The 20691-nt window shown below is 49.7% G+C and overlaps 1 protein-coding gene across 1 annotated transcript in view; it reads left to right on the top strand.

Moving 5' to 3' along the window:
- Window positions 1-19238, top strand: part of Sugp1 (SURP and G-patch domain containing 1) — a 30228-nt gene extending 10990 nt beyond the window's left edge. The window contains exons 4-14 of the mRNA XM_036209252.1: window positions 2137-2355; window positions 5538-5661; window positions 5996-6096; window positions 6763-6886; window positions 11691-12052; window positions 16623-16729; window positions 17080-17257; window positions 17485-17591; window positions 18445-18590; window positions 18810-18939; window positions 19077-19238. Coding sequence (XP_036065145.1) covers window positions 2137-2355; window positions 5538-5661; window positions 5996-6096; window positions 6763-6886; window positions 11691-12052; window positions 16623-16729; window positions 17080-17257; window positions 17485-17591; window positions 18445-18590; window positions 18810-18939; window positions 19077-19103 — 1625 coding nt within the window. The 3' untranslated portion in view covers window positions 19104-19238. The remainder of the gene's footprint in view (window positions 1-2136; window positions 2356-5537; window positions 5662-5995; window positions 6097-6762; window positions 6887-11690; window positions 12053-16622; window positions 16730-17079; window positions 17258-17484; window positions 17592-18444; window positions 18591-18809; window positions 18940-19076) is intronic.
- The last annotated feature ends 1453 nt before the right edge of the window (window positions 19239-20691 follow it).

Genomic DNA, 20691 nt, shown 5'->3' with positions numbered 1-20691 from the left:
TTACTTCTGATCTGTTTGCTTTTGTTTTTCTTTTCGTTTACTTTTTTTTAAAGTTAAGTATCCTTTATTACAAATGCTTAGTATTGTTAGCATCTAGGAGTCTTTTTGTTTGTTTGTTTGCATTTATGTATGTATGTACGTATGTATGTACGTATTTATTAATGTGTGAGTGCTCTGTCTGCTTGCACACCTGCAGGCCAGAAGAGAGCATCAGATCCCATTATAGATGGTTGTGAGCCACCGTGTGGTTGCTGGGAATTGAACTCAGGTCCTCTGGAAGAACAGCCAGTGCTCTTAACCCCTGAGCCATCTCACCAGCCCTATTTTTGTTTTTCGAGACAGGATTTCTCTGTAGCTCTGGCCATCCTGAAACTCATTTTTTAGATCAGGCTGACCTTGAACTCAGAGATCAGCCTGCTTCTGCCTCCAGAGTGCTGGGATTAAAGACCCACCACCAGCCTGCCTTCTGATCCTTTTTTTAAAAATTGCTGCTAAGAGCACTTGTTGCCCTTGCAAAGGATCAAGGTTCATTTCCTAGCACCACCATGGTGGCCAGAGGATCCAACACTCATCTCGTGAATAACAGGCATGAACATGGTGCATAGATACACATGCAGGCAAAACATTCAAACATATAAAAATCTAAAATAAGTAAGTAACAATAACAAAAAAGGCAGGGTTTCATGTAGCCCTGGCTGGCCTCGAACTCACTATGTAGCCCAAGCTAGCTTTAGACTTAGAGATCTACCTGCTTCCACCTTTTGAGTGCTGGGATAAAAGGTATGCACTGCCTGGCATTTTTCATTAAGACTTTTTGATTTGATTTTTAATTCATATGTATGTGGGCTTGTGTGAGTTCATGTGCATCTTGTGGTTGCAGAAGCCCTTGGCAGCCAGAGGGTCACTGATATGGATGGGTATTGGGAACTGGGCTCAGGTTCTCTTCAAGAGCAGTAAGTGCTCCTAACTGCTGAGCCATCCCTCCAGCCCCTGATCTTTTTATTTAGTAAAGAAACACGGGGAAATTGTGGCGTGCTCCCTCTCCATTCCCAATCTCCAGGAACCCATTGCTGACAGGTCGTGTCTGACAGTCTTGGTCGTCCTGTCTGTCCTCAGGAGTGTGGTACTGCTTCTGTTTGGTGAGGGGGTTCTCTTTAGACCCAGAGGGTACCTACAGATCTCAAGCCGAGCTCAGCTTCTGAAGCATCACTTAGAACTGAGGCTTTGGACAGTAAGGCTAGAGTGTAAAGCCACATGTGCTATGGCCCGCTTGCCCATTTGTGCTACAGTGCTGCTTTCCGGGGCTTGGCTCCCTGCCTTGTCATGGGCTTAATTGTACCCATGGGAGGGGGTGGTGGTGATGGTTGTTATTACTGCTACCACTACTCTATTTTGCGGTGCTGGGGATCGAACCTGGGTTCTCATGCATGCTCAGCAAGTGCTCTGCCACACAGAAGAGCCCTGTTTTAGCTTTTCATTTTGAGATAAGACATAGTTGTTCAGGCTGACCTTGAACTCACTATGTATCCCAGACTGGCCTTGAAGATCTGCCTTTTGCCAGAGTCTCAGGAGTAACTAAGGTTACAGGTTTTCAACCCCAGGCCATGTCCACACGTAGGGTCTTAGGAAGGAGCGGCACACCCCAGCATATCTTGCAGCTTGCCCCAGTGGGTGGGAATTTAGGCACAAGGAAGCCACACAGCCCAGTTGGAGCTCATTACTGAAACAGACTTTCAATCTGCCTTTGTCAGAGAAGGACACGTTGTTTAAGTCCTTCACCCTTGGGGCCACAGGTTCAGTTTAGGGAGGTTGTGACCTGGAATGTGGAGGCTGGTATCTCACCTAGGAGCTGACTGCCTTCCATTCTGTGTGTGATGTGCAGAGGCACATCCAGCAAGAGCTGCCATCTGCCAAGCCCTAGCATATGCTCTTGTAGCTAGGTACCCTGAAAGTCCTCTCTCCTGTGCCTTAACCCACTTCCCATGGCCTTGCAGTGGTGCTTTAGAGGTCTAGGGCGTCTGCACAACCATGGCATGCCCAAAGATGACTGTTGCCATGATGACCATACTTTCTGGGTGTGTCCGCAGCACTGCCCTCTGCGGGTCTCCAGTGTGTGTTTTCTCTTGTCCAACCCAGATCCACCCCCCAGTGCCCCTCCAAGCATACCAACACCCAGCACCTTGAAGAGACCCCTCCTACTCAGCAAGCGGACAGGCTTGGGACTGGGCAGCCCACTGGGCCCTGTGAAGAACTACTCACATGCCAAGCAGCTGCCCGTTGCACACCGGCCGAGCGTCTTCCAATCCCCTGATGATGATGATGAAGAGGACTATGAGCAATGGCTGGAGATCAAAGGTAAATTGTGGGATGGCCTTGGCTCCTACCCACTGTCATGGCAGCTGTGGTTAGAGCCTGGCACACAGTGCTGTGGCTTGGGTCAGCAACCCACAGGTGCCTAAGTGAAGCTGTGGGGTTTGAGCAGAGGGGCCATCCTGGGAAGTCTTGGAAGAGCCCTGCAAAGGACACTAGTTCCATTCTGAACTAGTGGCTGCTGTCCCAGCCCATCAAAGAAGGCTTTCCTGGGTAGGGCCTCATGTCACCTGAGGCAGGAGCTTCTGTGGCTGTGTTCACATTTTGGGCCAGAGGTTCAGAATGTAAAGATTGGAGGATGTGCTCCCACATGGGGAAGGTGGTCACTGGTCTTAGGCTGACAGTGGTCATTCTCTTCTAGTGACTCAGCTCCACATTCAGTACAAGGCTCTGTGACAGCAAGACCCTGTGAAGAACTGGCTGCATACCCTGTCACCCTGACACAGAGGTCAAAACGATCATTTAGCTATGCCATGTCAGCCTTTTCTGAATGAGGGTCCCCAGAGTAGGTTGGAGGCACACCTCTGTCCTTGCCAATGCTCTGCTAATGCTCTCATCTCAAGGCCTTAGCACCTGTTTCAGGCATCAATTGATGTGGCCTTACATTTGCTTCTCTACACAGTGTTCTCTACACAGGATTCTTGCTATGCATGTGGGAGGAAGGTGAAGCTGGAATAAAATCCAGCATAGAATGCCTCAGGACTCCTGGGATCCACCTTAGGTCATATGTACTTATGTCTCCTCTATCCCATTCCTGTGCTTCCTGGTAACCAAGCAACCAGGGGTATAAGATTAGCTGTGCACTCAGCATCTACCCTAATGGCCAGCTACCAGATGACAGTGAGCTATTTCCCTTGTGATATTCATAGAAGGATATGGTCCATACAATGACTAACAGACTCAGCCTCAGGACTAGGTCAGGGAGAAATACAAAAGCAAGTTCCACCTGCCTCACATAGGCACCTAATCCACCTGTAAAGAGATATTCTCAGGCTTGCGGGGGGGGGGGGGGGGGTCAGTTGGTTTAGTACTTGCCCAGCATATACAGATCCCCTGGGTTTCATTCCCAGCACTGCTAGGACATGGTGAGGCATGTCTGTTATCTCAACACTCAGAAGCTTGAAGCTTGAGTGGGGGTAGGGGTGGGGTGTCAGGAATTTAAGGCTAACCTTAAACTAGTTCAAGGACAGCCTGTGAAAAAAGAGCTGAGCTGTGGTGGCACACACCTTTAATCCCAGCCCTTGGGAGGCAGAGGCAGTCAGACAATCAGTTTGTGGCCAGCCTGGTCTACAGAGCAAGTTCCAGAACAGCCAGGGCTACACAGAGAAACCCTATGGTGGGGGAGGGGAGGGGAGTGGACACACACACACACACCATTGTATCTCAGATAGTGATTGAATGATTGAGCATGAGGAAGTGGGTATGCTGGTGCCCAGAAGGCAGGCTGCCAGTATACTTTCCCACCAACACAAACCCAGACTTGGAGATATGGCTGGTTGTGAGTGTATGAGGGTACAAGAGATTACCGGAGCACCAGGTAATCCATCAGAAACTCCAGGAATCACATCCAGTGTGCTTGGCAGCCAGCTTCAACACAATGAACTGAAGTCCACCCGATGTCCAGTTCATAGCGTGTGGTGATTTTTAAAGGAGAATTGTTAGAGCTGGAAAGATAGCTCAGTCAGGAAAGTGGGTGGTGTCCTCTTGGCTCTTAAGCATGGGGATCCTGAGTCTGATCAAAAACCCCACATTGAAGAGAGAAAGGAAATGTGAGGTGTGGTGGCACATGCTGTAATCCTAGTGCTAGGCATGCAGAGACAGGCACAGCTCCCTAGCTAGCAGGTTAGTGTACTGGGCAAGTTCCGGGAGAGACCCTGAATCAGAAATTAAAATTTAAAAAAAAAGTTGGAGATAGCTCAGCAGTTAAGAGCACTTGTTGCTGCTCTTTTGGAGGACCCAACTTTGGTTCTTAGTACCCACCTAGTGGCTCACAACCATTTGTAACAGCTGTGTACATGGTATACAGACGTGCACATTGACAAAACACTCAAAAACATAAAGCCAGGCAGTGGTGATGCATGACTTTAATCCCAGCACTTCCCAGCACTTGGGAGGCAGAAGCAGGCAGATCTCTGAGTTCGAGGGCCAGTGTGGTCTGCAGATCTTTCTAGGACAGCCAGGGCTACACAGAAAAACCTTGTCTCAAAAAACAAACAAACAACAAAAAACCCAAACAACAACATACAAAACCTAAAGTAAGTAAATCTTTTAAATAAAAGACGAAAAAAAGAAGAAAGGTGGACAGTTGTGAGGAATTACACTGGAGGTTATGCTCTGTCCTTATCTTTACATAAATACACACATCTACCTGCACACATCTGCACCTGCATACACACACAAGAAATGAAAAGGAACAGTTGAGGAGCTAGAGAGACCACTCAGCAGTTAAGAGCACAGGCTGCTTTTCCAGAGGACCCGAGTTCAATTCCCAGCACTCACATGGCAGCTCAGAACTGTCTGTAACTCCAGTTCCAGGGGATCTGGCATTCTCACACAGATCTACAGGTAGGCAAAACACCAATGTTCATAAAATAAAAATAAATCTAAAGGAAAAAAATAAAGGAACAGCTGGGCATGGTGGCACACACCTTTAATCCCAGCACACTCTGGAGGCAGCAGAGGCAGGTGGATCTCTGAGTTCAAGGCTAGCCTGGTCTACAGAGCAAGATCCAGGATAGGTACCAAAACTACACAGAGAAACCCTGTCTGGAAAATGCAAAAAAGATAAAAACTTAAAAAAATTAACACACGGGGTTGGGGATTTAGCTCAGTGGTAGAACGCTTGCCTAGCAAGTGCAAGGCCCTGGGTTCAGTCCTCAGCTCCAGAAAAAGAAAAAGGAAAAAAAAAAAATTAACACACATTTAGACTAGAGACTGTATATACTTTCCCAGTAGCCTCTTTTAACCTGGAGATGGTTCACTGCCAGAGGCCCTGACAACCTGTCTGACTGTAGAGACTAAGCATCCTCCAGATCCAGGTGCATAGCTGTCAGCAGCCTCCTGCATCTTCTGCTCCTCTCCCCCTGTCGTTGCGGTCTATAGAGAGAGTGTACCTAGTGACTGTTGGGTGTGTGAGTTGGAGCCCCGTACTGACAGCCTCCTTAAAGTTTCACCCCCAGAGGGAGCCGAGACTCGGAGAGTGATAGAGAAGCTGGCCCGTTTTGTGGCAGAAGGAGGCCCTGAGCTAGAGAAAGTAGCTATGGAAGACTACAAGGATAATCCTGCCTTCACGTGAGTACTGATGGGGCAGTGCCATGCTGCTCACACATTTGCTGTGGTCATTGGTCATGCATACAGGTGTAGAAACCTGCCTGGAGCTTAGGATGGAACCCAGAGTCTCTTGTGTGCTAAGCCAGGGCTCTACTACTAAGCCACACCCCAGCTCCAAAGGAGATTATTATTGTCACTTGGGAGGGAGTGCTGGGGGTAGACTCGGGTCTCACTCTGCTGCTGAGCTACAGCCAGCCTTGGACACTTTGTAAATGCCCTGCTGAATACTCTGCAGTGGGGCCCAGCTTTGCTCACCACTGAACCTTGTTTCCCATGTTCCAAATCCCCTTTCCAGATTTTTACATGATAAGAATAGCAGGGAATTCCTGTACTACAGAAAGAAGGTAGCTGAGATCAGAAAGGAAGCCCAGAAGCCACAGGCAGCCACCCAGAAAGGTAAGTGGTTGGAGGAGGGCAAGGAGCACTGTGGGATGTGGCAGTCAAAACCTATGCCCTCATGGGCAGTGGCAGTTACTCTTGGGATGTGTCAGCACACCTGCAGGTCCCCAGGACCAGCTGAATTCTGAGTACCAGGATTGGCTCTAGGACGTGGGACTGTGGCATGTTGGGCTTATGGGGCTGGGTTTGTCTAGTTGCTCATTAGAACATGGGAATGGGCCAAGGGAGCATTCCATTGTCATGCTGACAAGTTGTGGGTTAGCTCTAGCTCCATGTGCGCCCAAGGCAGGTGTGGTACCTAATGCCAAGTAGGTGGACTGGGGACAAACAGCAGGAGGTGGATGGGATGGGTCTGTGGGTCAGGGCTCTGGTAGGCAACAGGAGTCTGATATGTGGAAACATGTTTGAATCACTGCAGACTTCTTCTTTGTCCTCCCCAGGAAAGGAGGGTGAGCCCCCAGTGCCCTGTACTTTCGGGGTGGGGTGGGATTGTATAGTTGTGATATTTCTCTGGTTTTGGCCCTATAATAATCTGATTCCCATTTGCCTGTCTCTCTTTGCACCGTTCCTAAGACAAGCCCCGCTCGCCTTTGCGGGCTCTTTAGCAGGAATTAGGCTGTTGGGTGTGGTGAGTTGAACTCAGTACTGACAGCCTGCTTAAAGTTTCACCCCCAGAGGATGAAGAGGCCAAGAACCTTGCAGAAAAGTTGGCCAGGTTCATAGCAGACGGGGGTCCTGAGGTGGAGACCATCGCCCTACAGAATAACCGCGAGAATCAGGCCTTCAGGTAAGGCTCTGTATGTGTATACAGACAGTAAACAGGGGAGGGAGGGTTTGTTTGGGCTCATGTCTCCCCGGCTGTTCTCCACTGTGGCTAGGAAGGCAGTATGGAGTCTACAGTGTGTCGGCAGGAGGTCCTGCTGTCTCCTCCACTGACCAGGAAGCAGAGAGCACCTGGGTCAGGGGCCAGACAATGATCCTCAGAGGGCCACTGGTGGACACTTCCTGAAGGCTCCTTCCAGAGCATCACCACTTAAAGGGACCAGGTGTTGAGAACATTAATTTGTGGTGGATATTTCAAATTTAGCTTATTGGAAAGGCTCACCTTGGCCATGGCCCATGCAGGTGGAAGTATAGAACTCATGTTGTAAGGGTTTTTCTTTTTTTTCTTTTATGTTTTTTATTTTGAGACATGGTCTTACTATTGTAGCCTTGGCTGTTCTAGAACTCACTCTGTAGATCAGGCTGGCCTGGAACTTGAGATCCTCTTGCCTCTGCCTCCTGAGTGCTGGGATTAAAGGTGTGCACCATCATGCCTGGCAAACTCAATGTTCTATTTTCTGTGGAGGTCTATCTGGCACAGAACAACTGGGCAGACTGATGGGACTTTATTCTGAGCCCCTGCCTCAGGAGGTCAAGGTACAGCTCCATGCAGCTTTTCACCAAGGTTGACTCAGGTGGCCCTGAACTTCCTGCCTGGCTCTTTGTCTGCCTGAAGGATCTGGCAGTAGATGCCTAGCCTTAGGATAACTGTCATTGACACTGGGCCAAGACTGGGTGGGTAGCTGGGATGTGGGGTGACTGACAGGAGACTGTTCCCACTCCCATTCCTGTGACTCTCCAGACAGGGGATGGAATGGGGCATTTGCTGTCCAGTGCCCACAAGACGTGAGTTTGAACAAAATGGATAGCTCAGTCTCACTTGCTGGGTTAGCTTTGTTTCTAGCTGCCATGGAAAAGTTTCTGAGCAAAGCAGCTGAAAGGAGAAGGCTTATTTTGGCTCTCAGTTCCAGGTTCCAGTCTTTCCTAGGGAGAGGTGGCAGTAACTTACAGTAGCTAGTCACAGCCATAGTCAAAAGCGTGAAGAATAAATGCATGCTTGCCAGTGGGCCGAGGTAGGCAGATCTCTGTGAGTTCAAGGCCTGATCTAGAGAGTTCCAGGATGGCCAGGCTACACAGAGAAACCCTGTCTTCAAGAACAAAGACAAAAAACAAAAAAAATTTTTTTTTGAAAGTTGGATCTGGTGGTGCAAGCCTTTGTTTCTAGCACTCAGTAGGGCAGAGGCGGGTGAGTCTGTGAGTCTCAGGCTAGCTAGCCACGGTTACATAGTGAGACCCTATCTCAAACAAACAACAGGAAAAGCCCCCTTTGTAGCCATGGGTCAGGCATGTTCCTTTGGCAAGCCAACACATTGCTAAGCTATGCCCCAGAAAGCACGTCAGATATGTCATCTGAAATTAGGATACAGCAGTAGTGACAAACTAGAGTCAGGAGGCTGAGGCAGGAAGATTAGCAAGGCACTACCTTGTAAAACAGAAATGTTAATCACAGATTTAACCTCCAACCTCAGAGACTAATGTCTGCACAGTTGCTGGAAGGCAGCCGGCCTCTCGCTGTGTGAGCCACTTACTGGCATGTTCAGTTCATTTTTTATTTTTTGGTGTTTTTTGTTTGTTTGTTTGTTTTGTCTTATTTTGTTGTCCAAGACGGGGTTTCTCTCTGTAGCTTTGGAGCCTTTCCTGGAACTCACTCTGTAGCCCAGGCTGGCCTCGAACTCAGAGAGATCCACCTGCCTCTGCCACCCGAGTGCTGGGACTAAAGGCGTGCGCCACCACACCCAGTTCAGATGCTGAGCTCTGAGGGGCAAGGAAACCTAGGCAAGCGGCTCAGTCTGAGGAGTGCGTCACACACACACTGAACAGTGTCTTTGTCCAGTTCTGGGCCATCAGTGCTCCTGAGGCCTGGTGGCTTCTAGAGAGGAAGGAGGGAGGTCTGGTTGGTTCTTCATTCTGCAGTCCATGGTATGAGCAAAAGCCAAAGAGGATTGAGGGTGTGTTTGTGCTTACTTTGGGGTTTGATTTGGTTTGGTGTTTGGTTTTGTTCTTTGAGATAGGGTTTCTCTGTGTAGCCCTGGCTGTCTTGGAACTCGATCTGTAGCCCAGGCTGGCCTCAAACTCACAGAGATCCACATGCCTCTGCTTCCTGAATGCTGGGATTAAAGGCGTTCACTACTACAGCCTGTCAGGTTTTTGTTTGTTTTGTTTTGTTTTGATGTGTATGTGTGTTTTGTATATATGGGTGACAGTGTACCACTTGCATGCCTAGTGCCTGCAGAGCCTTAAGAGTGTGTTGTGTCTCCTGGGCCTGGAGTTATAACAATTATGTGGATTCTGGGAACTGAATCCAAGTCCTCTGGAAGAGCAACCAGTGCTCTTAATGGCTGAGCCATCTTTCTAGCCCAAAGTTAAGGGGTGTGCATTTTTTGTGCTGCTTCCCATTTTTATTTAAGGGCAGGCTCCTCTGCATTTGTCTCCCAGGCTGGCCTTAAACTCTCCATCTTCCTGTCTCAGCCTCTCAAGTACTGGGATCCTAGGGGTGTGGAGGGAGCGGGGCAGGAGACTCTGCAGCTCTGTCGACTTAGAAATCCTTCTACATTTGTCTCCCAAGTACAAGGATTAAAGGCCAGAGCTTTGTCTCTTAAAAAAAAAAAAAATCTGTTTTTGAATTTTATGATTGTTTTGTCTGTATGTGTTCCATATGATAAAGGTCAGAAGAGGATGTCAGATCCCATGGAACTGGAGTTACAGACAGTTGTAAGCTGCCGTGTGGTTGCTGGGAACTGAACCCTAGTCTTGCTTAGTAGAAACCGGTGCTTGTAACCCCTGAGCCATCTCTCCAACCCCCTTGTCTCTTTTTCTCATGGCCTATACATACATGGTCATGCCTATACTATGACCCAGGAATACAAAGGAGACACCACCGATTTTTGTTTTGTTTTGGTTTGGTTTTCCTGTTCTGTCCTTCCCAGGTGGCAGGTGTTAGCAAACTTCTTCCAGCTGTCTCCTAGGGCTTGTGTGGACACATAGACTGAATCTATGGAGCTTTGTGGGAGGTTCTTGCTCATGCAAAAGGAAGCCTCATATCTGACTGTGTGCTGTCCGCTCCTGTGTCCTCTGGTGCACCACCAAGCATTTTGCAAGCCACATGGTGAAAATATTCAAAGGCATACTTCCTCAGTGCCATGTGTGCAGACTACAGTTCTTCCCTGAACAGACAGGGCAGCTCCACTGCCATTGTTTAAGACATTTCCAGTCACTTGCAGCTGATTTCTGCTCTCAAGAGTGTATTTATAGGCTCTGTGCAAATCTACAGCGTTTATAGGTGAAACTGAGCATCTGCGCACTAGAGTGGACAGCTGTTTGAGCCATTCCCTGAATCACTGCCCTTAGTAACACTGCTATGTCCTTGAGGTACATGCCCTGGGGCGTGGCTGCTGGGGTGGGAGATACACACACACACACACACACACATACACACACACACACACACACACACACACACACACACACACACACACAGCCACACAGCCACACAGCATTTTCTATTTATTCCATTTCTTTTTTTTTTTTTTCCAAGACAGGGTTTCTCTGTGTAGTTTTGGAGCCTGTCCTGGAATTCTCTCGGTAGCCCAGGCTGGCCTCAAACTCACAGAGATCCTCCTGCCTCTGCCTCTTTCATCAAATCTACTGGCGTGAAGTGCTGGGGGATGTCTTTCTGTATGCTGTGAATATATGTTGTTCCTATTGGTTAATAAATAAGCTGCTTTGACCTATGACAAGACATCTTAGAGTCAGGTGAGAAATCCAAGGAGAGAGACAGGAAAGAGAAAAGCGGAGTTGGGGAGATGCCATGTGATGGGATGCAGGTAAAGCCACAGAACATGTGGTGATACATAGATTAATAATTATGGGTTGAGTTAAACTGTAAGAGCTAGCTAGCAAGAAGCCTGTCATAGGCCATACAGTTGATGATTAATATTAAGCCTCTGAATGATTATTTTATAAACGACTGAGGGACCTCAGGGCCAGGCAGGACCTGAGAAAACTATGGCTGTAGAGCACAGAGAGGTAGGTAGGTAGCGACAGACTTCAGGCAGCCCCTCGGGTTCCAAGACCACAGCCCTCTTGTGGGGTACAGCTCTGCTGGGACCAGCTCCAGGTTAATGGGCACAGGTCCACACCATGAATCCTCAGTCCTCAATCCAGGACCAAGTCCCCTGCACTGTGTGTACAAATAGCTAAGTCTCTTTTGGTATTTGCCACATGAAACTGGGAACACTGGGCCAAGTCACTCCGTTCTGCCCTGTTAGAGAAGCAGGCAGTGGAGAAGAGCTGAGGTCTTTGTTGACTCAGTCTGCTGCACTCGCGTCTGCCTACAGCTCTTAGGGAGTGAGTACTTCTGCCACCAAGCCACTTACTTACCTTCAAGGTGGGACTGAAACCCAGCACACGGAGGTGCAGTGGAGATTGCCTGGATTTGAAGGAGGGGTACCCAAGGTCTCCCAGCAGCTCAGAATATCCTGATAGTAAGGTCATTACTGGGTGGGGAGGTTCTGAGGGTGCCAGTCACATCCCAGCAGGAGCCTCTGACTACAGGGGCCTTTATACAGGCTTGCAGTATACTGCCTCTGACTGAGGCATGACTGGACAGTGACTCCAACAACCCTGAATGCACGCAGCCTGCTCTGCGCTAACTGCAGTAACAGGACCAGGTCTCAACCCAGCTAAGTTGACCCCACTTCTCTTTGCAGTTTTCTCTATGACCCCAACAGCCAAGGGCATAGACACTACCGGCAGAAGCTGGAGGAATTTCGGAAAGCCAAGGCAGGCTCCACAGGCTCCGTCCCTGCTCCTGCTCCCAACCCCAGCCTGCGGCGCAAGTCAGCCCCTGAAACCTTGTCAGGGGCTGTGCCCCCCATCACTGCCTGCCCCACTCCAGTGGCCCCAGCACCTGCTGTCAACCCCACTCCATCCATCCCTGGGAAGCCCACCACCACGGCCACTGTGAAGAGGAAGCGGAAGAGTCGATGGGGGCCTGAAGAGGACAAAGTGGAACTGCCACCTGCCGAACTGGCACAGAGGGACATAGATGCCTCGCCTTCACCTCTGTCAGGTGGGCTACCCTGACTTGTTGGTCCTAGAGGTGGTTTCAGAGCATGGGCCACAATTTACCTCCCTCCTGTGGCTGGATTCTCAGGCTGTTTGTGTATAGGCACCCATGCAACTGGAAGTAACCCTGAGTCTCCAGTGGGGACTGGGCCCACACAGACAACAAAGCCTATGACTAAAATTGGTGCCTTTTTTTTTTTTTTTTTTTAAAGACAGAGTTTCTCTGTGTTACAGCTCTGGCAGTCCTGGAACTTACTTTGTAGACCAGGCTGGCCACCTTCCTCTACCTCCCTAGTGCTAGAATTAAAGGTGTGCACCACCGCAGCCCAGAAGTGCCTCTTTTGTACAGTGACATAACTCAGAGCCAGGCTTAGTGGTATAGCCCTGTTATCCTAACACTCAGAAAACTATTTCAGGGCAGTTGCAAGTTCCAGGCCAGCCCTATCTCCTTTTTTTGTTGTTGTTTTGTTTTTGGAGACAGCGTTTCTCTGTGTAGTTTTGGTGCCTGTCCTAGATCTTACTCTATAGACCAGGCTGGCTTCGAACTCACAGAGATCTGCCTGGCTCTGCCTCCTGAGTGCTGGGATTAAAGGCGTGCACCGCCACCACCCAGCCAGCCCTGTCTCAAAACATACATGTATACATAAATACATACATGTCTATCCTGGTAGATATGAAACAATCTCATTGTGGTTTTTGGTTTAGGGGACAATGTTTTGAGATAGACTCATGTAACTGAGGATAACCAGACCCCGATCCTCTCTACCTTCTAGATGCTAGGATGGTGTATTCTACCATGTTTAGCAAAGTGTAGTCAATAGTACCTTACTCCAGGAGCTGTGTGTGGTGGGTGAGGAAATAGGATTAAGAGTTATAAAGGGCTGGGCATGGTAACACATAGTTTAATCCCACCATTCAGGAGGCAGAGAGGCAGGTGAATCTCTGAGTGTGAGATCCAGGCTATTGAGGTCTACATAGTAAAGATGCCTCCCCAACAAAAACAACAACAAAAAACTTTATAGAGAACCTAAGAAGCTAATAATGATAAATGATATATATTTTGTTGTTGTTGTTTTATTTTTCCCCAAGATAGGGTTTCTCTGTGTAGCCCTGGCTGTCCTGGAACTTACTCTGTAGACCAGGCTGTTCTCAGACTCACAGAGATCTGCCTGCCTCTGCCTCCCGAGTGCTAGGTTTAAAGGCGTCCATGCCACCACCACTGGGCTGAATATGTTTTTTGATGCTGAGTGTCAAACCCAGGGCCTTGAGCATGCTGGGCAGCCTCTGAGCTACAGCTACAGCCCTCTTGAGTTCTGAGATGGCAGGTGTGAACCACCGTGACTAGCTTCCATTCTTTCGGTTTATTTTATGTGCTTGGGTGTTTATCTGCATGTATGTCTGTATACTACATGTATGTGGTGCCCACAGAGACCAGAAGAAGGAATTGGGTTCCCTGGGACTGCAGTTAGAGGTGGTTGGGAGCCACCATGTAGGTGCTAGGAATCAACCCAGGTCCTAGAAGAGCAACCAGTGCTCTTAACCACTGAGCCATCTTTCCAGCCCTTCATTCTTTTTTGAGATGGTCTCATATAACCAAGCTAGTCTCAAATTTTTACTATGTGACCAAGGCTGACTGAACTGATCCTCTTGCCTCTATCTCCCAGTGCTGGTATGATGTGTTTGCCACTGTGGCTGGAGTGGGTTTCTGTCTGTCAACCTTCTGATGATAGCAAGTCTGACCTCCTTCTGAGTTTCTCAGTGTAGTCCTGGCTGTGCTGGAACTTACTCTGTAGACCAGGCTAGCCTTGAACTTCACCTGACTCTGCCTCAAGTCCTAGCACTTGGGAGTCAGAGCCTGGCAGATCTCTGAGTTTGAGGCCAGCCTGGTCTACAGAGCGAGATCCAGGAAAGGCACAAAGCTACACAGAGAAACCCTGTCTCGAAAAACCAAAAAAAAAAAAAAAAAGGGTGTGCACCACCAAGTATGTGTCATGGCAGGAATGTGAACGCCATAGGATAACCCAATGGAGTTGGCTCTCTTCTTCCATCATGTGTGTCCTGGAGTTAGAACTTGGGTCATCACCTTAGTAACAGGTTCCTTCACCCATTGATCCATCTCCAGCATGTGTTAGGAGGTCCCTTCCTCTGTAAGGAGTGTTTCCTCAGCATGTCTCTTGACCTTTACTTACTTAAGCAGGTTTTACCCAGAGCTCTAGCACCAAATCAGGGCTCTCAGTTACTATCTCCGGGGCATATCTGTTTCCACCCTGTCTGTGTCCATGATTTGCAGTCAGCCTCTACTCAAGGTCACACAGAAAATGGTACTATTTTCTGTCCTAGGCTTTGAAGCACATGGCTATGTTTTTGTTATAGAAAGTTAAGGAAATGCAAGATGAGAAGTTACCATAGCCAGCCACCATTGTGATCGTACAATCACCTCTGACCTTCCCTCCTCATAGGAGTTTGAGGGACAGCCAAATGTGTCTCATTTGTTGCCACAAGCCCACGTGGGTGTGGGGGTGATCTTCTGTCATTGAGTTGACAGTGGCTGAGGAACTTCTGCCATCTGGCTCCCTCTCCTACCCACTACCATTCTGTACCCCAGTCACTCACATTAGCAGGACAATGGTCCCTGTCTTAGTTAGGGTGACTATTGCTGTGATGAAGCACCATGACCAAAAGTAACTTGGGAAGAAAGAATTTACTTGGCTTATGATTCCTCCTGCTCATCATGGAAGAAAGTCAGGACAGGGACTTTGCTCACACAGGGCAGGGACCTCCAGGCAGGAGCTGAGGCAGAGGCTGTGAAAGGGCGCTACTTACTGGCTTGCTCCCCTGCTTCCTCCTCCTCCTCCTCCTCCTCTTTTTTTTTTTTTTTTTTTTTTTTTTGTGAGACAGGGTCTCTCTGTGTAGCTCTGGATATCCTAGGATTCACTCTGTAGACCAGGCTGGCCTCGGTCTCAGATCCACCTGCCTTTGCCTCCCAAGTGCCGGATTAAAGATGTGTACTGCCACTGCCTGGCTGCAGCCTGACTTTCACTTTCTTAGTTGAGGGAGCCTGCTCTCAGCCAGCACAGCCCACAGGAAAGGCTGCCTTCCTGGTTTCTGTGGGTGGGCATTCCATCTAGCTCTGAGGGCCAGTCTCCAGACCCAGGGCCTTCAGTTCTTAGGTCAAGGAAAAAATCTGAGTGCCACGATAGTGCCAGGCAAGAGACAGACTGTGAGGAGCTGGAGAGATGGCTCAGAGGTTAAGAGCACCGACTGCTCTTCCAGAGGTCCTGAGTTCAATTCCCAGCAATCATATGGTGGCTCATAACCACTTGTTAAAAAAAAAAAAAAAAGAAACAGACTGCCACTCAAGGCTGAGTGCTTCTGCTGGCCGCAGAGAATCCTGAGTCCTGAAGTCCATTCAAGCTGTGGTCCAGAGTAGCAGCACAGGCTCCCAAACATAGGCTGAGGTTCACATCGCAATAGTCTGTGTTGTATTCCCTGCCTGTCGTTGGGAAGTGGCCAGAGAAGAAGGGGTCTCTTCTCAGCGTCATGGGTCCCTACTCTCATGTGCACTAGGAGCCGAGTGTAGAGTGTGTGTGTGTGTGTGTGTGTGTGTGTGTGTGTGTGTGTGTGTACACGCACATGTTTGCATATACTTGTGTGTTGCTGAGGGTGAAACTCAGGACTTTATTTATATTGATCAAACACTGCCCCCTGAGCCACATCCATCCCTGGTAGGCAGTTCTAAAGGGCAGTACCCCAGCCCTGATAACTTTGTTTTGTTTTTTGAGACAGGGTTTCTCTGTGTAACAGCCCTGGCTGGCCTAGAACTCATTTTGTAAACCAGGCTGGCCTCAAATTCACAGGATCAGCCTATGTCTGCTTTCTGAGTGCTGAGATTAAAGGCTTGAACCACCACAACTACCCCACCCGGCACCTTGATAACTTTTGTGGACTCAGCCCTTTATCTTCCTAGAGGAGTCTGCATAGGGACGTGGTTTCCCTTCCCAGAGTATAGGCTGTCACAGCACCTTCACATGGATCAGTGTAGCTCCAGCTAGGTTCTAAGATAACGTTAAATTAATTGTTAGTGGCTTTGAGGATAGCTAGCTGTCTCCCCAAAGGGAGCTAGGAGAGCCATGTGGCAGAGACTGATGTCAGACCCAACTCAATGGGCCTCTACATGAGGGAGCACATGTGTGGCTCATGGACGTGCACAGGTCCTTTCTGTCCCTTTGCCAGGCCCCTGCCCTGTCAACCGTTAACTGTGTGGTATTGAGTAAGGACTCAGACCAGGTTTCTATCCTGGGTTATGGAACCCTCTCTGATCCCTGGTGTCAACATTGGTGGCTAAGGGACTTTGAAACCATCCTGGAGAGGACCTCTTCCTAAAGAGGTGAACAACCAGTACACATGACAGCCTCCACCATAGTGGGGCCTCTCCAGGCCAACATCTAGGACAAGAGGGCCTGTTCTGTGAACCCTACCTGGGGCTTTGTGGGCAGAGTTGACACCAGGCACCTGGAGCCCTGGCACAGGGTGGCCACTTTCTTACCGCCCTGCCATCTGTTTTCTGCCTCCAGTCCAGGATCTCAAGGGACTTGGTTACGAGAAGGGGAAACCTGTGGGCCTGGTGGGTGTCACAGAGCTGTCTGATGCACAGAAGAAGCAGCTGAAGGAACAGCAGGAGGTAAGGCCACAAGTGCGGGACTCGGCTCTGCCCCATGGTAAGGTGCCACTTTTGTCTCCGTGTATGAGTGCTGCCTGAGGGGTTCATGACAGGAAGTCCCAGAGCCAGCATTAGGGCAGTGCCCGCGGCCTCTGGCATCTAGGTCTTCCGCTAGGCAGGTCAGGTGGGATCACAGCCTGAGAGCCCCCAGCACTGCCTTGCCACAGTCCTTCAGCCTAACGTCTTCTGCAGTACTTGCTCTGTGGCTGAGTGTGCTGGAATGTGGATGGTACAGGTTGCAGCTCTTGTCCTGCCCCGGTTTCTTAGGCAAGGAGACATCCTCACCAAGTCCCTGTCTGTCCTTTCTTCAGATGCAGCAGATGTATGACATGATTATGCAGCACAAGCGTGCTATGCAGGACATGCAGCTGCTGTGGGAGAAGGCGCTACAGCAACACCAGCATGGGTACGACAGTGATGAGGAGGTGGACAGCGAACTGGGCACCTGGGAGCACCAGCTGCGGCGCATGGAGATGGACAAGACACGGGGTATGCAGAGCATGAGGGAGGGGAGGACCCCATTTATCTGCACCACCTGGCCATGGCACATGGTCCAGAGATGCTACCTCTGCTTCCTCAGTAAGGGGGTGAGCCTCTATGAGCAGTCACTGGGCTTTGTGTGGAACACTGGGCAAGGTTGCAAGTCAAGAAAGGGCAACTTTGGTATCTGCTGCCACCTCATCCCTCACCATTCATTTTCCCTCTTCTCTGGGCAGAGTGGGCAGAGCAGCTAACACAGATGGGTCGGGGCAAGCACTTCATTGGTGACTTCCTGCCCCCTGATGAGCTGGAGAAGTTCATGGAGACCTTCAAGGCCCTGAAGGTGAGCCCTGGGCACAGACCTGGGGAAGCTGATGGGAGGCACTCAGCCTTTCTGTGCCATAGTAGGTGCTGACAGGTAGGGAATTAACAAACAGTGGAGCATTCATTTCCCAGCTATCAGGAAATACTTCCAGAGGACCCACTCACCTCCAAAGCAGAGGGGCAGGCGGGCTCGCTCACTCACTCGCTTTCTTTCCTTCCTTCCTTCCTTCCTTCCTTCCTTCCTTCCTTCCTTCCTTCCTTTTCTTTCTTTCTATCTTTGTTTTCAAGACAGGGTCTTGCTGGGTGGTGGTGGAGCATGACTTTAATCTCAGCACCCAGGAGGCAGAGGCCAGCCTGGTCTACAGAGTGAGTTCCAGGACAGCCAGGGTACACAGAGAAACCCTGTCTCAGAAAAAACAAATGGGGGTGGGGGGTGGGGCTTGCTGTGCAGTCCTGACTCGCTGTGTAGACCAGGCTGGCCTCGATCTTCTGTCATCCTACCTCTGCCACCCACCTTGCATGCTGTTCACGCTGCTGTGACAAAAATTGGGCTCTCTTTGTATTCCATAGCTGAGCCTGTTTGGCTGGGTCTTTATTCAGAACAAATTGTTTTTAAAACATGAGCTATTCTTTGAAATAAACTGTTAACAGCCCAATGAGACCGTGTCAATCATCACCTTGCCCCTCTTGACTTGACTGCCCCTTGGAGATGGCAGAAGGATGAAGAGCCTGATTTGTTTCAGTGGAGTCTGCCACTGGTGGGAGTGGGGCACATGGATGGTCTGAGGCTGGCCTGAGGCCAAGAGCAGTTGGGGCCCAGCTGCAGATAACTGCAGCCCCCATGGCTGGTAACGTCCTCTCTTCTTCTGCAGGAGGGTCGAGAGCCAGACTACTCAGAGTACAAGGAGTTCAAGCTGACAGTGGAGAACATTGGCTACCAGATGCTCATGAAGATGGGCTGGAAGGAGGGCGAGGGGCTGGGCACTGAGGGCCAGGGCATCAAGAACCCAGTGAACAAGTGAGTGCTGGCAGGGAGCACACAAATGGACACTTAAGGTTCCAGAGACTAGTGAGAACTGTCCTGAGTGTGAAGCCTTGCTCCCTCACTGCTGTGTGGGTGGGTCTGGGACCTCTTCCCGGGCTGCTGAGCGCTGCCACTCATCCCCACCCCAGCACCCTGTAGTCCTTTCCTGTCTGTCCCATCCTGGGCCCCTCTTATGACCGCGGCTTTCCACAGGGGTGCCACCACAGTAGACGGAGCTGGCTTTGGCATTGACCGGCCAGCTGAGCTCTCTAAGGAAGATGATGAGTATGAGGCCTTTCGCAAGAGGATGATGCTGGCCTACCGCTTCCGGCCCAACCCCCTGGTGTGTGCCTCCCTGACTCCCTGCTGGAGGTGGGGAGGTGACAGCTAACCCCCTGCCCCAGCCCCCAGAGGGTATCAGCTCTGCTACCTGGAAGGTTCCCACTAACACTAGTACTTTTGATCTTTGGTCTCCCACAGAACAACCCCAGGCGGCCCTATTACTGAATACTCTGGAAACACGAAGTCTACTTTCAGATCGGCCATCCTGGGACTGTGAAATGTTCTGGCCTACATCTCTGGCCACCCTGTTGTCACAAGTGTTGTGCTGTGTATTAAAGTCCTAATGCTCTCCTCCCAGCATCTTGTTGCCAAGAACCCCTTTTGTCCTTCCTCCAGACCCAATGTGGTCCCAGTGTGGCTCATTGTTAAGTTCCCAGGAACTGGAAGCCAGTCAGTTGGTGAGGGCTTTACCCAGGCAGGAGAAAAAGAGGACTCTAACACTTCGTAATATGTGCATGGGCTGGTGTGTCCTGGGCACAGCTGGGGTGGAGATGGTGCCTATCTGGAGGCAGAGACCTGGGAGAGGGGCTGTCTCATACCAGAAGCTACTGCAAGGGTCTTTGAAAAACCAGAGCTAGTGCTCACTGTAGAAACAGGTGGCCTTCTTCACATGAGCAGGAGCCCAGCTGGGGGCGGTGGTCAACAGGTGGCCTTCTAGTGTCGGTCCCTTGGGTTCCATCCCATTTGTGCTGCCTACAGCTCTCCAGCTGTTCAGAGTTCTTAATCACAGCTGCCTTAATATCCCCAGTGCACCTCTCCAACCTCCCTTTCCACCATACCCTGCCTAGCTGAGCCTTCCTGCTGCCCAGCACCTCTCTTGTACCTGTGACGCCTGCTAAGAGGAGTATGTTCCCACTTCCTATGCCCCAGGACCTGTGGGAATGACACCCCAAAGCTTCACACCCAGACATGGGTTCACATTTGCCTGTGGTCACTTCAAGAACATTCTCAAATCCAAGTTCAGTGATGTTCATGCTGTATCCAAGTAGACATGGCTCCCCTTTCAGTGACCATCCATTCTCTGCATATCCTTGGCTGTCCTGGAGCTTGCTCTGTAGACCAGACTCAAAGATCCACTTGCCTCTGCCTCCTGAATGCTGGCATTAAAGGCGTGTGCCGCCACTGCCTGGCACCATGATGCTCTCTTGATCCACAGGTTGTGAGTGGCAGTAGTCTGGAAATATGAGGGGCTTAAGAGTCCCTGTTGCCAGATGGAGGTGGCACGTGCCTTTAACCCCAGCACTTGGAAGGCAAAGACAGGCAGATCTCTGAATTGGAGGCCAGCCTGGTCTATAATATAGAGTTCCAGGACAGCCAGGGCTACACAAAATAAATAAATAAATTAATTAATTAATTAATTGATTTAAAAAAAATAGGGAGTGCAGATTTGGACAACCACTGTGGAAATCATTATGGTGGTTTCTCAGAAAATTGGGAATCCATCTACCTCAAGACCCAGCCATACCACTCTTGGGCATATACCCAAGGAATGCTCGATCATACCACAGAGATACATGCTCAACTATGTTCATAGCAGCATTATTCATAATAGCCAGAACCTGGAAACAACCTAGTAAAATACCATCCTGAGTGAGGTAACCCAGACTCAGGACAAATATGGTATGTACTCATAAGTGGATACTAGATATAAAGCAAAAGACTGCAACCCACAGATCCAGGGAGACTACCTAGCAGGGAGGACCCTAAGATGGCTGTGGCTTATAATAAGTTTTGATTTTGCCCAATCACTGGA

Source organism: Onychomys torridus, chromosome 17 (assembly GCF_903995425.1).
Source record: "Onychomys torridus chromosome 17, mOncTor1.1, whole genome shotgun sequence".
Lineage (NCBI taxonomy): Eukaryota > Metazoa > Chordata > Mammalia > Rodentia > Cricetidae > Onychomys > Onychomys torridus.
Note: the sequence above shows the minus strand (reverse complement) of the source record. Positions and strands in the feature narration are given on the sequence as shown.